General features: G+C 54.3%; 1 protein-coding gene across 4 annotated transcripts in view; it reads right to left on the bottom strand.

Moving 5' to 3' along the window:
• Nucleotides 1-1,457: 1,457 nt before the first annotated feature.
• SLC25A44 (solute carrier family 25 member 44) overlaps nucleotides 1,458-13,165 on the bottom strand; it is a 13,517-nt gene continuing 1,809 nt past the window's right edge. The window contains exons 2-4 of one of the 4 annotated variants that reach the window (XM_008696557.2): nucleotides 9,864-10,501; nucleotides 4,408-4,535; nucleotides 1,458-2,323 (exon numbers count right to left, since the gene is read on the bottom strand). In XM_008696557.2, coding sequence (XP_008694779.1) covers nucleotides 2,132-2,323; nucleotides 4,408-4,535; nucleotides 9,864-10,488 — 945 coding nt within the window. In that variant the 5' untranslated portion in view covers nucleotides 10,489-10,501 and the 3' untranslated portion in view covers nucleotides 1,458-2,131. Of the gene's footprint in view, nucleotides 2,324-3,919; nucleotides 4,073-4,407; nucleotides 4,536-6,890; nucleotides 7,061-9,863; nucleotides 10,502-13,165 lie in introns of those variants that run through there. The other 3 variants (XM_008696559.2, XM_040635801.1, XM_008696558.2) reach the window with 3 other exon arrangements.

Here is a 13,165-nt window from a genome sequence, read left to right as displayed (position 1 = left end):
CGTACAGTGCAACAGTGAATGTCCGCCGCTGATGTTCACAGGAGTCCAGTCTGTGGACTGGATTGATAATGCCAGCTGCACCTGCGTGCCCGCCCGCCCAGTGTCCCACGTTCCTTCCAGCTCGGGCCACGGACCAGCTCACCCCCAAGTCCAGCTGACGCGGCCTTCGGTCCGCTGCCCACCCGGGCGCTCCGTAACCCAAGCCGCCCCGGGCCCCTGACGTGCTGGATGGGAGAGCAGGGGCAGGGCTCCCCGTCTGGAGACGCATGGCGACCTTTCGGACTGCGAGCCAGTGCGAGAGCGATAGAGAGAGGGACAGATTGGGGGGGGGGGGCGGGGCGCGAGGGTGGCCCGTCCGGCACGGAGCGCGGGGAAAGCGGTCTGAGCGCACGAACCCCCACCTCCCCGAGAGCGGCGGGGCACCACACGGCCCGCGTGGCCAGACCGCAGCCGGGCCTCCGGGGAAGAGGTGTAGGGCTGAGGCGCCGAGAGAGCGGGAGACAGGGGCCCTGGCCTCTATCCTGTTGGTGGCTCTTGGGGCGGGAGGTTCAGAGTCACCTGTGCACGGGGGCGACCATTAGTGAACAGACACTGGGGGACCCCTGACAAAGGAGGAGAGGGGACACAAAACCTAAAGTAGGTGAAGGAGGATAATCCAAGAAGATTAGAGACCGCGACGGGCGGGGGCGAAGGTGGAGAAGCGGGGTTTGGCTCAGATCTGGCCAGGGTGACAGAAGGGGGGCAGCCGTAGGAAGTGTCAAGGCCTCGGGTAGCTAGCACCTTTCAAGTTGGCACCGCGGCCTTTCCCAGGGGGGCCGATTAGAGGCGGGAAGGCTCATCCAGCCACACCTGTGCAGTGCAGGGTCTGACACCTTCTGTCGTTAGGGGCGCCGCACCACGCACCGGCAGGCTTGGTGGCAGCGGGGCGGGGGAAGGAGGAGTGCTGGGTGGGGGCCAGATCGGCTGGGCAGTGTCGGGCTGGTAAGTGCAGTGGTCCTGGTGCGGGTGACCTCTTGACGCGCTCCTTACTCTCTCCCAAGCATCCCTCGGGAGGCCCGTGACTGGGATGAGAAGAGAAACACCAGTGGTTCCACGACTTGGGAGATTCCCGCTGTGAGACGTGTGAGTCCGTGAGTCCCGGTGACTGGGGTGTAGACGCGGGCAGCCCCACCGCGCAGGGCCCAGAGCTTGCCTGGGCTGCTCTGGACCGGCTGTCCTCTCCACCTGGTGGGGCAGCGTGCCCAGGTGGCCTCATCTCCTCAGAACTGGGCCTGCCCCTCTAGTCACCTGGGCCCCGGGGAGCCAGCGGCCTGCATGTCCGGGGCCTGCTGGCTCCAAAGGAACGTGGACGGGACAAGTAACTGGGATTGAGGGAAAAGCCACATGTTCCACCTGTCTGAGGAAGGGGTGGGCTCTGACTGCAGGATTGGCGCTTCAGCAGGACTGACAGTACCTAGTTCACAGATGTTAAAAAAAATACACACACAAAGTATCAACATTTGTCCCCGACCTAATAACTCTCCAAAGAGAGGACAGGTGCTCTGGAGAACCAGAGGTTTTGCTGCTCCTACTCCCTGTGCAGAAGTACCTGGCACCGTGCTCCCCGCCCCCAGCAGCAGGGAAAAGCAGAGCAGTCTGGTGGGCAGCTCAGTCCCAAAGTAAAAACAAGCAAGCCTACGAGATGAAGCAGGAAAGGGCTGACGGCAGCTGGTGGAACCCGGGCTAAAAGCCCAGGAGGAAGACCAGTGATCGTAAGCAAGCTCTATGTACAGCTCTCATCAGGGTCTCAGGGACACAGATGGCAGGGGAAGCCAGAAGAAGGGTTCGCAAGGGATGGGTGGGGTGGGATTGGTGGGGACGGCGGGTTTCCTTAGGACAGGACTGAGGACCGGGACCGAGCGAGGGAGCCCAGTTTGACAAGAAAATAAAAAATAATGGGAGCAGGGGGTCCAGGTGTGGAGCCTCTTCAGCAAGAGCAGTTCAGTCTCTGCCCTGTCCCAGACAGGCCACCCTGTCCCAGGGCAGGGCTGCGAATGTGGTGGGGGCATGTGGGGGGGGGGTGCTGCCCTCCCCACGCTGCCCCCGCCTCAGAGTAGTGTGGCATACAGCGGGCTTCACTCCCCGCCACGGGTTACCAGTGTCTTGAGTCCACCAGCTCAGGTCGGAGGCTGAGTTTCTTGAGGCTCTCGTAGCCCACCACGATGACAATGGTGGAGGGCGTGGCTGAGATGATTCTGGCTGAGAGGCCCTTCATGAGGCCCCAAGGCCCCTCTTCTGTCATCAGTTGTCTGAAGGTCAGGATGATGGAGCTCTTGCCTTCAACCTGGAAAAGCAACACAGCGGAGAGCCACGGTCTGCAGTCGAAGCCGCTCAGCGCTGGCTCCCTCTGCCTTGGGGTCCAGGGCCTGGATTGTGCTTGAGGGACAGTGTGGCACAGGGGTTTATGTCGGTTCTGGTGCCAGCCTGCTTGGGTTGAATTCTGCTCTCCAGCTTGCTAACAGCACAACCTCAAGGAATGTATTCACCTCTTTGCGCCTCAGTCCCCTCAAATGTAAAACGGTGCTGGAGCATACCCGCCCCTGGGGGTTCTGAGCGGTCAACACTGGCAGGCGCATGTGTTCCATAACTGCGAGCTGTTATTACCATCCTTACATAAGCCACTCAGCTGGAGTCCTTGTCCTGGGTGCATCTCTCTGGCCTCAGGGAGACCGGGTACTCGCGGCCCTGCCGCTCTGTCATTTCCATTTGGACCATCTCAGTCCCTCAGTCCCCATGGCTGGAGTCCTCCCCTCACTCCGTCACCCCCCCACACCCTGGGACCCACGTTCCCTGCTACATTGGAAGTTTGGCTAAGGCAGGAATCTTCTCTGTTCCTTCTCAACAGTCCTGCCCCTTTCCCGTGACCCCCCCCTCCGGCCCCCAGCCCCTGCCACCAAAACACACTTCGCCCCACTTAGACCCTCAGCCAGTGCGGGACACCTGCTCTCCTTGCCATGCCTCCCCGGACTGGATGATGTTCACAAGGTGATCTCTGGCTCAGAGCATTGCCCCCCCACCAATTCCGTAGTACCCTCCTCCACACTCTACTCTTCCTCTCCAGTACTCTCCTCTGCCTGTCTCTGCCCCGCCCTCCCACGTATCCACAGCGGTGTCAGGGCCACTCCACCTAGGCCTCCAGTTGTCACATGCAATTTGTCTCCCCCCACCAAGGAGTGCCTCGGAAGCAGACCCCTGTCCTTTCCCTTGGATCTCCTCACGGAACACTCAAAACAAGCCTCAGAAGAGAATGAGGAGGGAACCTGTGCACTTTATTATCTGCAAACCAATCAGATGCCAATTTATTCATTCAAAAGTGTGTGGGCATTCTTTCCTAGGGACAAATATACCTAGGGACAAATATACCTAGATTTCCCAGCCACATCCATCCCAGCATCCTGGTATCAGGGAAGCTGACTTCACCCCCAAACTGTTGAGTTTCTTTTCCTCCCCTCCTGCCCTCACCAGTGACCTCACTTCTCCTGGACAGCTGTCCTCCTACCCTACCCACCTCAGACATCAGAATCCCCCATTCTCTGCACCTAAAGCTTTAGACAGCAGAGCCTGCCATTTGTATGTTACACACCACTATTCAGATTCTATCTTCTTGGACTAGGGAACTATCTTTGAGCTGAGTGAAGACAGGGACGGTAATCTCTGGACAGCACCACCAAGGGCTCTGTCAGCGTCTCTGCTGAGTCCACAAGGCACAGTCTGTGCGGCCTACTCAAGAATAGTCTGTAGAGAACTCAGCCCAGCAGAGAAACCAGACTTAGGGAATTCACTGAAATGGATGTATTTCTTTTTTTTTTTTTTTAAAGATTTTATTTATTTATTTGACAGAGAGAGACAGCCAGCGAGAAAGGGAACACAAGCAGGGGGAGTGGGAGAGGAAGAAGCAGGCTCCCAGCAGAGGAGCCTGATGTGGGGCTCGATTCCAGAACGCCGGGATCACGCCCTGAGCCGAAGGCAGACGCTTAACGACTGCGCCGCCCAGGCGCCCCATGAAATGGATGTATTTCTAAAGACCACAAACCTGCCAAGTAAGGGAAAGGTGTCTGATTGGCTATGCTGACAGGCGGCAAGGCAGGGAGGAGCCAGGGGGGCACGGCAAGGACAGGACAGGTCACGTAAGGACAGGGGCAGGGTGTGCAAGGACGGGCAGGGTGTGCAAGGCAGCAGACACCACAAGGAAAATACTAGGTGCTTCGATGTGCTCAGCTGGTTTCTGCAGATGCTAACTGACACAGGAAGGGGCCTGCCTGACCAGGACAAGGCCAGCTGGACTAGAAGGCCATGACACAGAGAGGTCAGGGGGCCGCCAGGGAGCCCGCAGGTCACCCTCCTTACCGGGATAGAAGCTGGTCTTACCTGCACTCGGGTGCGGATGACATCCATGGGATTGGTGAGGATGGAAGCGGTGGCCGCAGCCAGGGGCCCCGAGACGGCTTGAAAGACAATGTGTGGGCACTCCTTAGGACAGAGGTATGAGAGCTGTTCTGGAATCGAGGGAAAGACAATGCCTCAAGACATAAGGCGCCAGGCAGTCTGCCCTCATGCTGCTTCTATGCCCAACAAGGATGAACCCTCTCCATTCTCAGCCTCCTTAGACCCCAGAACTCCCATCTTCTCTCCTTTGCTTTCATCGGAACCAACAAAACTGATGAATCTCAGGGCCCTTCTGGAAGCCATCCTGGGTAATCGCCCACTTTGAACAGAAGATGCCTCTGGAGAAGGGGTTTCAGAACCCTCTGCTTGTCGATTCCTTTCATCTGATGGACAGAAATCCTCTCTGGTGTAAAAACCTTATACCTGTGCTCTACTCTCAACTCACAGCCAGGAACGCACGCAGGGCCCGTTTTCTCCCGCGCACTGAATGGCGGCAGTGCTGGCTCTCTGAGGAAGGAGCAGGTGACCACAGAGGGCGCAGAGCCTCTTCACTGCATCCCCTTCCTTACCTTGTGAATTGTGAGCCATGTGAATCTTTTTATTATATTTTTTAAATTCCAGTTTGTTAACTTACAGTCTTATATTAGTTTCTGGTGTACAATATAATGATTCAATAATTCTATACACTACTCAGTGCTCATCACGGTAAGAGCACCTTCATCCCCTCCACCTGTTTCCCAGCCCCTACCCACCTCCCCTGTGGTGACCAGCAGACCAGCAGTGTGTTCTCCAGAGTGAAGAGTCTGTTTTTCGGTTTGTCTCTTTTTGTCTTTGTCTTGTTTCTTAAATTCCACATTTGTGTGAGATCCTATGGCATTCGTCTTTCTCTGACTGGCTTATTTCACTTAGCATTATACCACCTACCTCCATCCATGTCGTGGCAAATGGTAAGATTTCATTTTTTTTTTATGGCTAATATTCCATTATGTATATACCCATGTGAATTTTTTTAAAGATTTTTAATTTATTCATTAGAGGGAGCGAGAGAGCAAGCACAAGCAGGAAGAGGGGCAGAGGGAGAGGGAGAAGTAGGCTCCCCAGTGTGGGGTTCAATCCCAGGACCCTGAGATCATGACCTGAGCTGAAGGCGGATGCCTAACCGACTGAGTGGCCCAGGCGCCACCCCCCCATGTGAATGTGTTTTAAAATAAAAACAATGACACAAGAGAAAGTCATATCCAACAGTGAGATGTTTTCTCCAGGCTACATCAAGAAAGAAAAACTCATTTTTCAAAATGCTGATGGAGACGATGGCAGAGGACCCAGACTCACCCATTCCCTGGTCACTGGGAAGCTCCCTGCAGCCGAACCGTTAGCTTTACCCTCTCTAGCGGTGAAAGACAAGAGCTTGTGTGTTCAGCAAAGGCTCACTGAGCGGCTCCCCTGCGCCAGCCACCCCAGGCCCCGAGGACGAATAAACAAGCTCAAATCCCCCTCTTGGAAAGTTTTCCATTCTACTGGGGGAACACAGACAATCCAATGAAAAACAAAAGATAGGGGCGCCTGGGTGGCACAGCGGTTAAGCGTCTGCCTTCAGCTCAGGGCGTGATCCCAGTGTCACGGGATCAAGCCCCACATCAGGCTCCTCCGCTATGAGCCTGTTTCTTCCTCTCCCACTCCCCCTGCCTGTGTTCCCTCTCTCGCTGGCTGTCTCTATCTCTGTCGAATAAATAAATAAAATCTTTAAAAAAAAAAAAGAAAAGCAAAAGATATAGCGATGTCAGAAGATGACGTGTGCCTCCTGTAGAGATAGATAAAGCAGGGAAGGGAGATAGGGAATGCCGAGCGTTGGGAATGCACGGGTTGCCGTCTTAAACACGGTGGTCATGGAAGCGCTCTCCAAGAAGGCGGAAGTTTGAGCAAAGACCTGAAGGAGAGTGCAAGCCCTACGGATCTGTGGAAATAACTTTCCAAGCAGACGTAATATCCTATGCAAAGGCCCTGAGGCAAGAGTGTGCCTTAAATCTTCGAGGGCAGCAAGGCCCATGTACCTGGAGCACAATGAGCAAGGGAAACAAGAGTAGAGGAGGTCCGAGAGGTAAGTCATTAGGGCCTTGAAGCCACTGCAACAGCTTTGGCTTTGGCTCTGAATGAGGTTGGATGTAAAAGAGATTCATCATCTCAAAGACTTTCTCAGTCTTCTCTCTACAGTTCAGTAGCCATAGAACCTTTAAGAATTTTTTTTCTCATGCCCCTAGTTTTGGTAATTTGTGGCCACTGAAAGATGAGAAGACAGAAGGAAGGTGGGGGTTGGCGAGGCAGATGTGAGGGCCTCTAAATCCAGCAGCACGGCAGGACTCCTTGACGCCGGCCAGAACCACCGCTGCCCTGGTTGCCAGTCAGCCCCCTCCCTCCCCAGGATCAGCACAAACCGAGACAAAGTGACCTGCTGGCGCCGCCTCACCCGTGTCCTGTTTCTCCTAAGAAGGAAGCGTCTTGCAGCCACTGGGAGGTGGCATCCGGCCTGGCACTGCCAGCCTCCATGGGCCTGTCTGCACTGTGGCCCCCAGGCCTGCAAGCCACAGCAGGATCCAGGTTCCAACTGTAGTCGTACACACATGCCATTCTCCTGGGACTTCGGGAGAGGATGAGAAAACAAAGCAAGAGAGTGGGGGAAAGAGCTCCACGTCTTTGCTCTCCATTATTCATTCAACAAGCATTTACTGGGCACCTATTATCTGCAAAGCAGAAGATAAACCCAGGCTGACTTGGTTTAAGTCCCTCCCCTCCTGGCTACATGATTTTGGACAGTAATATAAACGTGTATTTATTTAATAATACTGGATGCTAGGCACTGTGGTGAGCACAGGACATACAACAGAGAAATGAACAGGGAAGGGCCTTCATGGGACTCAAAATCTAATTAGGGAGCCGTGAATCAAAGATAAAATGATCGCAAATTATGACAAGTGCTATGAAGGAAACAAGCTGCAAAAGAAAAGAGAAAGAGCCCTTTTTCCAACTGGGTGAAGTAGTCTTCTGTGCAAAGGTGGCATGTAGGCCTTGGTCTGGAGCACGAGAAGGACCCGGCCACCCAGACAACAGGAAACAGGGCACCCCAGGCCAGGGGAGAATGTTACCTGCAAAGGTGGAGAGGTGAGAACACAGCGTGGTGTATTTCAGGAACAGACGACAGGGAGGATAGAGCACAGCAAGGGGAGAGAGGCCCACGACGGGGCTGGCGCAGCAGACGGGCCAGATCACGGACACCTGCGCTGACCACGGGCGCATTCGATTTTATTCTAAATGCCCAGAAGGCATCATTGGTAGATTTTAAGCAAGAGGGAATGACAAGAACCCATCTACTCATTCAACAAATATTTACGAAGCACACGTGTCACAGAGCCTATCCGGCAGGTAACACATATTTAATAAATGTTAGTTTCCTCCCCCTTCCAAGAAACTTCCCAATCAACCGTATCTCAATAAAGCTGGAAAAAATGCACTAAAAAAAAAAAGGAACCTTTCCACACAGTAGAAGAGATAAGGCACATACAAGTAACATCAAGGCAAGCGATACAGCCGCCTGAAGAAAGCTTCAAGCAGGGGCGCCTGGGTGGCTCAGCCGTTGAGCGTCTGCCTTCGGCTCAGGGCGTGATCCCGGCGTTATGGGATCGAGCCCCACATCAGGCTCTTCTGCTGGGAGCCTGCTTCTTCCTCTCCCACTCCCCCAGCTTGTCTCTCTCTCACTGGCTGTCTCTCTCACTGGCTGTCTCTGTGTCAAATAAATAAATAAAATCTTTAAAAAAAAAAAAAAAAGAAAGCTTCAAGCAATGTCACGGGGGCTCAAAGGACGAAAGGTCACATCTGGGTTAAGGACTATGTGGAGAGCTGCGAGGGGGCAGTAAGCAGCACTCAGCTATGTCGCGGCTTCACAGGGCAGGTGCGCCTGGAGGGCCGAGAGGAACAAAGAGGGGTGAGAGACGCGACGCACAGTGGAGGGCCCCGTGCGTGACCTGGCCTGGCTGGAGCCCTTTACAGGGAGGTGGAAGCCAGGCTGAAGAGATGGGGTCACTGAGCCATGATTTCCAGGGAGGGCAGGAGGAAGGGACAGAGTAGGGAAAGACATTCTGGGGTCACCAGGACCAGACGTGGGGACGAGGAAGAGGGACTGACAGTCTCAGTGACGTGGAGAATAACGTGGCCGTGGAGAGAAGGAAGTGAGTCAACTAGCTCGGGATGAAAAACAGTTCACCGAGTAACGTTTCAGATGTAAACGCACGCATCCAAGTTGAGAGGCCCGACAGTCAGAGTGTCTGTCCAGAGCCCCGGAGAGTTAGTCTGGGGATGGACACAGATTTTCTGACATGGCAGAAAGAGACAAGTCAATTGTAAATGAAATCACATGAGGAGAGAAGGGCAAAGACAGACGCCAGAGAAAATGCTCACATTTCCTCGAGTTTTTCTTAACATTAAGATCACCAGGATCCATTTCCAAAGGATCTGATGCAAAGGGTCAAGGGTGGAGTCCGGGTATGAGAATTTTACCAAATATTCTAGAAGAAACACGGCGTTAAATAGGAGAGAGACACAGAGCAAGCAATAAAGAGGAAGGTACGGTCAGGAAACTAGAAGAATCACAAATGTGGAGTGCTGAAGGGACAGAATGATTACAGGTTAGGAAGTCACTATGAAATTTGATTAGAAAGGTCCCAGATGGATTGGACAGAACGCCCACTGCCAAGGCTCGGGGCCCGCAGCAGGGATCGGGGAGGCTTCCAGCAGAGGCCGTCCTCACAGGAGTCTGCCGGTTGCCCAAAGCTGTGGATGCCGAGGGTCACAGGCACACTCAGGCCCTGCTCTTAGCAATGCGCTTTGCCCTTCCAGAAGGAAATCTGGCAACATGTTTACTGAGGCCCTTAAAAATGTTACTTTTGGACCCAGTAGCCCATTTCTGGGAGATACTTCAAAAGAAGTAAAATGTCTGATAAACAAAAATACATTCTAGGAGTGGAGGGGATCAAGGCTCTACGACACCTTGAATTTAACAACGCTGAGGAAAGGCATCCAACTCAAACGTTCATCTGAAATTTGAAATTTCATCTTCAAATCCCAAATATCCCATGAATTTTTTCCTTCTTCACCTTCCAATTCTCTACCAAAATTCCACTAACCCTCGTTGATTGTAAGGCAGCCAGAACACACTTGATGTTCTAGAGTCGTCTACTTTACTCGTCTGAGTCCCCCCACGATAAATACGCTCCCTGAAGGCAAGAACCCGTGTCTCATTCATGCGCGAACCCTCTCGGGGTCAAGCGTTTGCTGGATGAACTGCCCACTGTCCCATGAAATCTTCCACTCCAGCGCGCACACAGCCACAGCATCTCAGCCACGGGCGCAGGCCCGCCCTCTACCCCCCTCTCCCGGCCCCCTCTTACCTGCATAGAAGTGATAGAAGGGCCACCAGACAGCACTATTTGGGATGTAGGTGAGCAGGGAAGCCACGTAGCCTCGGTAGAAGCCTCGGAGCCCATCAGCCCGCAGGATCTGCCTGATGATGTCCTTCGTTTGGCCAAAGGCGACGACCCCTCGTCCCTCGGGGCTCCCGCGCACTTGGAAGCGGCCCATCCTCTCACCCTTGCGCTGCATCATCAGGTGCTGGGACACCACGTCAATGGGCACGGTGATGCTCTGGGCCACAAGGGAGGCCGAGCCGCCAGCTACCAGCGACTTGACTGTGTTGCTCTGGCTGTAGTCAGCGACAAACTTCCGGGTGAGCTCGTACGTGGTGACGTAGCACTGGCCGGAGATGAGGGTGAAGGTGTTGACCAGGAACCCCCGGTAGAGGCCAGTCACACCGTCTGCTCGCAGGATCTTGATGAAGGCATCGAAGGTCCCGTGGTAGAGGCTCTTGCCTTTCTGGACCTGCAGCCGGGTGCGGATGAGGGTGAACGGGTAGACGCTGACACGGATCACCATCGTCATCGCTACGCCAAACACATAGAACTTCTTCTTGTCGAGGTGTTCCCACTCGATGATCTGGATGTTGCGCTTGTCCTCCATGGCGCCTGGAGACCTGGGGATGGGAGCAGGCGGGAGGATGTGGGGAAGGAGGCCAGAGCTTCACGCCGCCCCGCGGGCCAGGCTCTGAACCCCATCCTCGGGCTTCATCTCCTGGGGTACTCACCTCCCCAAAGCTTAGATTCCACCCAGTCCGGCTTGGCCGACTCTCGCCTGAGTCTTCCTTCATGGATCAGGATGGCGCCCCCTCCTCTCTCCTTTATCAGCCCTTCCCCAATTCCAGAAGTTGCTCCTCCCTTCAGTGACTCCTGTGGCCCCATGCCCACCGTGGCTCCCTGCCCAGGCTGATCAAACCACCTATTCCAGTCCCTGCCTCTGCCGGGCCCTGGAGTCACAGCCTGTGCTCCTCCTCTGCTCCCCCAGGCAGACTCAGGGTGCTGTGGAGACCACCCGGCGGGATGCCAGGCCTTCAAGTGGGATAAAGGGATGTGCTGACGGAAAGTAAGTGCTCCATTCTGGATACTACTGGGGAGGCACTGCCTTGACCTCTGACCCTCAGCAGCGTGCCTCTGTCGTCCCATTTACCAGCTGCCTCACCTTACTTTGCTTCGAGCTTCCCCGTGCTGGCCCCTCTGAGCTCCCCTGACCCACACTCACGACACTTATCTCTCCACCAGTCCGCATTAGAGAAAGTGTGGCACCCCCCCCCAGCTCCAGGGAAAGGAGTTAGAAAGTTAGGAACAAGGCAAAGGTCAGAGTCCTCTTTAGTTATTAGATAACTCACTCTAGAGAAAGGAAAGAACCAGCAGAGAGCTAAGTGGTTTCCCTGAAGTGCTGAGAACCACAGGGTAGAGGACATGCCTGGCCCTTCTCCCCTCAGCACAGAAATCATAACCTCTGTCCTGTATAATGAGGGGATATTCATGTGACAAGGAAGATACAGACTCTGCCTTCAAGAAACATACAGTCTGTTCCCAAAGACAACAGCATCCCTCTGGGGAATGGATGTAAGCTACAGAGGGAAGGAAAGCAGGGCAAAGTACTGTAATGTGACTCTGATGTAAGCGTAACCACTGCCTAAGCTCTCCAACAAAACCAGCGCTAATGCAATAATTGTATGAAGTCAGGAGCTTCCAACTTAAGAACTGTCAAACGACAGGTCATTATACATTGGACGTACTCTTAGTGACAACGTAATGTGTTCCTGGGTAGGACACCGGACATTTTCAGCCAGAGGGGAAATGGGGAAGTGAAATTGGCAGTGAGAAGTCAGGGGCTCCCCAGGCTTTGAGAGAAATCCCGACAGGCTGGGAAGGGAGGTGGCCACATTAAAGGGACAACTCTAGAAGCTGAAATGTTCCCGAAGCCAGTGCCTTGGCCAGCCTCATGTCAAGTGTCTAAACAGAGTCCATCCTCAACCACCTTCCCCAACCAAAGGTCCCAAGTAGCCCAAGGAGCTTCTCGCTTTACCATGGAAGTCAGGGGAGAAGCACAGTGAGCCAGGCTGCCTGCAGGGCAAACCCAGCACCTTTGTGCTGAGGGAAAACCTCAGCCTCCAGGGGAGACAAGAGGGAGGAACCCCTGGAGGGCAGAGCATGTCAACCCTGAAAGCAGCCGACAATGGCCTAGAGCAACCAGCTTGGCCAAAACGTGGGATGTGAGAAATGAGCAAAAGGAACGCTGTCCTGTCACTTGCTGGGGCCAAAAGTGGCCCCTCCTCCCCAGCCTCAGATGGGGAAACCCACCAAGCCCGGCAGTCCTCTCCTCTGACGCCGTCAAGAGAAGGTGGTCACTGTCTGCCCTGTCAGGAGTGTTTGTTATCCAGGGTTCCAAGGTCATGATTTTCCAAATACGTCTCACCTCATGTAATCTTTACAACTTAACCCATGCACAGTTAGACACTTCCGCTAGATGAGGACGCCGCATCAGATAAAAGGAACAGGTCCAAAGTCACGCCGCTGGTCAGTGGTGGAGGCAGGATATGAGCCAGGATTTCTCCTCTACTGACCATGCCTTCTACCCCATGGGAGGTGGGGAGTTCCAGCACAAGTCACACTGTTCAGTCCAAAGCCAAGTCACTCCCACCTGTGGGAGGCAGCATTAATGCCCAATGGTGGCTGGTCACCCAAGGGCTAAGCATAAGTTCCCGGCCCTGCAGAGGACCAGACATTTCTCTCAGCTTCGTTCCAGAGAAGCCAAGAGCTGCGTGTACTCTACCAGTGTGCTGGTGGAGTGACTAACCAAGCTGAGTGGCTGGCCAGCACGTTGTTGTCACAGGACAGATACAACAGGGCTCAAGCAAGAGGGCCTCCCACTGGGCTCGTGCAAACTGTGTACTGAGCAGGACAGAAAGGCAGAGCAGTGGATTCTGTTCCAGGACCTGGTATTGTGGGCACTTCTCAACTTGTCAAGCTGGATCACAAAGTACCAGTATCTCCTGATAAGTCCTAAGGCAGGACGCAGTAGCCCAGCTCTCCGCTTTCCTCCGTCGCTTACGTGTGCCTGTTGATTTTAAATTCCCAGAAGGAAGGGGGGACTCCGAGGCCAAAGCAGGTATCTCCTACTGTTGTCATGGTGACAGAAGCCACTAAGGGTCATGCCTCAGAGGGAGAAGCCTGTACAGCTGAAGGCGAGAGGGCCCTGTACTCACTCCCTCTACCCCTTCAAAAGGTGGGGCTGCTCCTAAAAAGCGGGATCTCAATCTGCTGTTACATAACCT

The sequence above is a fragment of the Ursus maritimus genome, unplaced genomic scaffold (assembly GCF_017311325.1).
Source record: "Ursus maritimus isolate PB19 unplaced genomic scaffold, ASM1731132v1 scaffold_2, whole genome shotgun sequence".
In the NCBI taxonomy this organism is placed as follows: Eukaryota; Metazoa; Chordata; class Mammalia; order Carnivora; family Ursidae; genus Ursus; species Ursus maritimus.
This window is presented reverse-complemented; position numbering and strand designations above follow the sequence as displayed.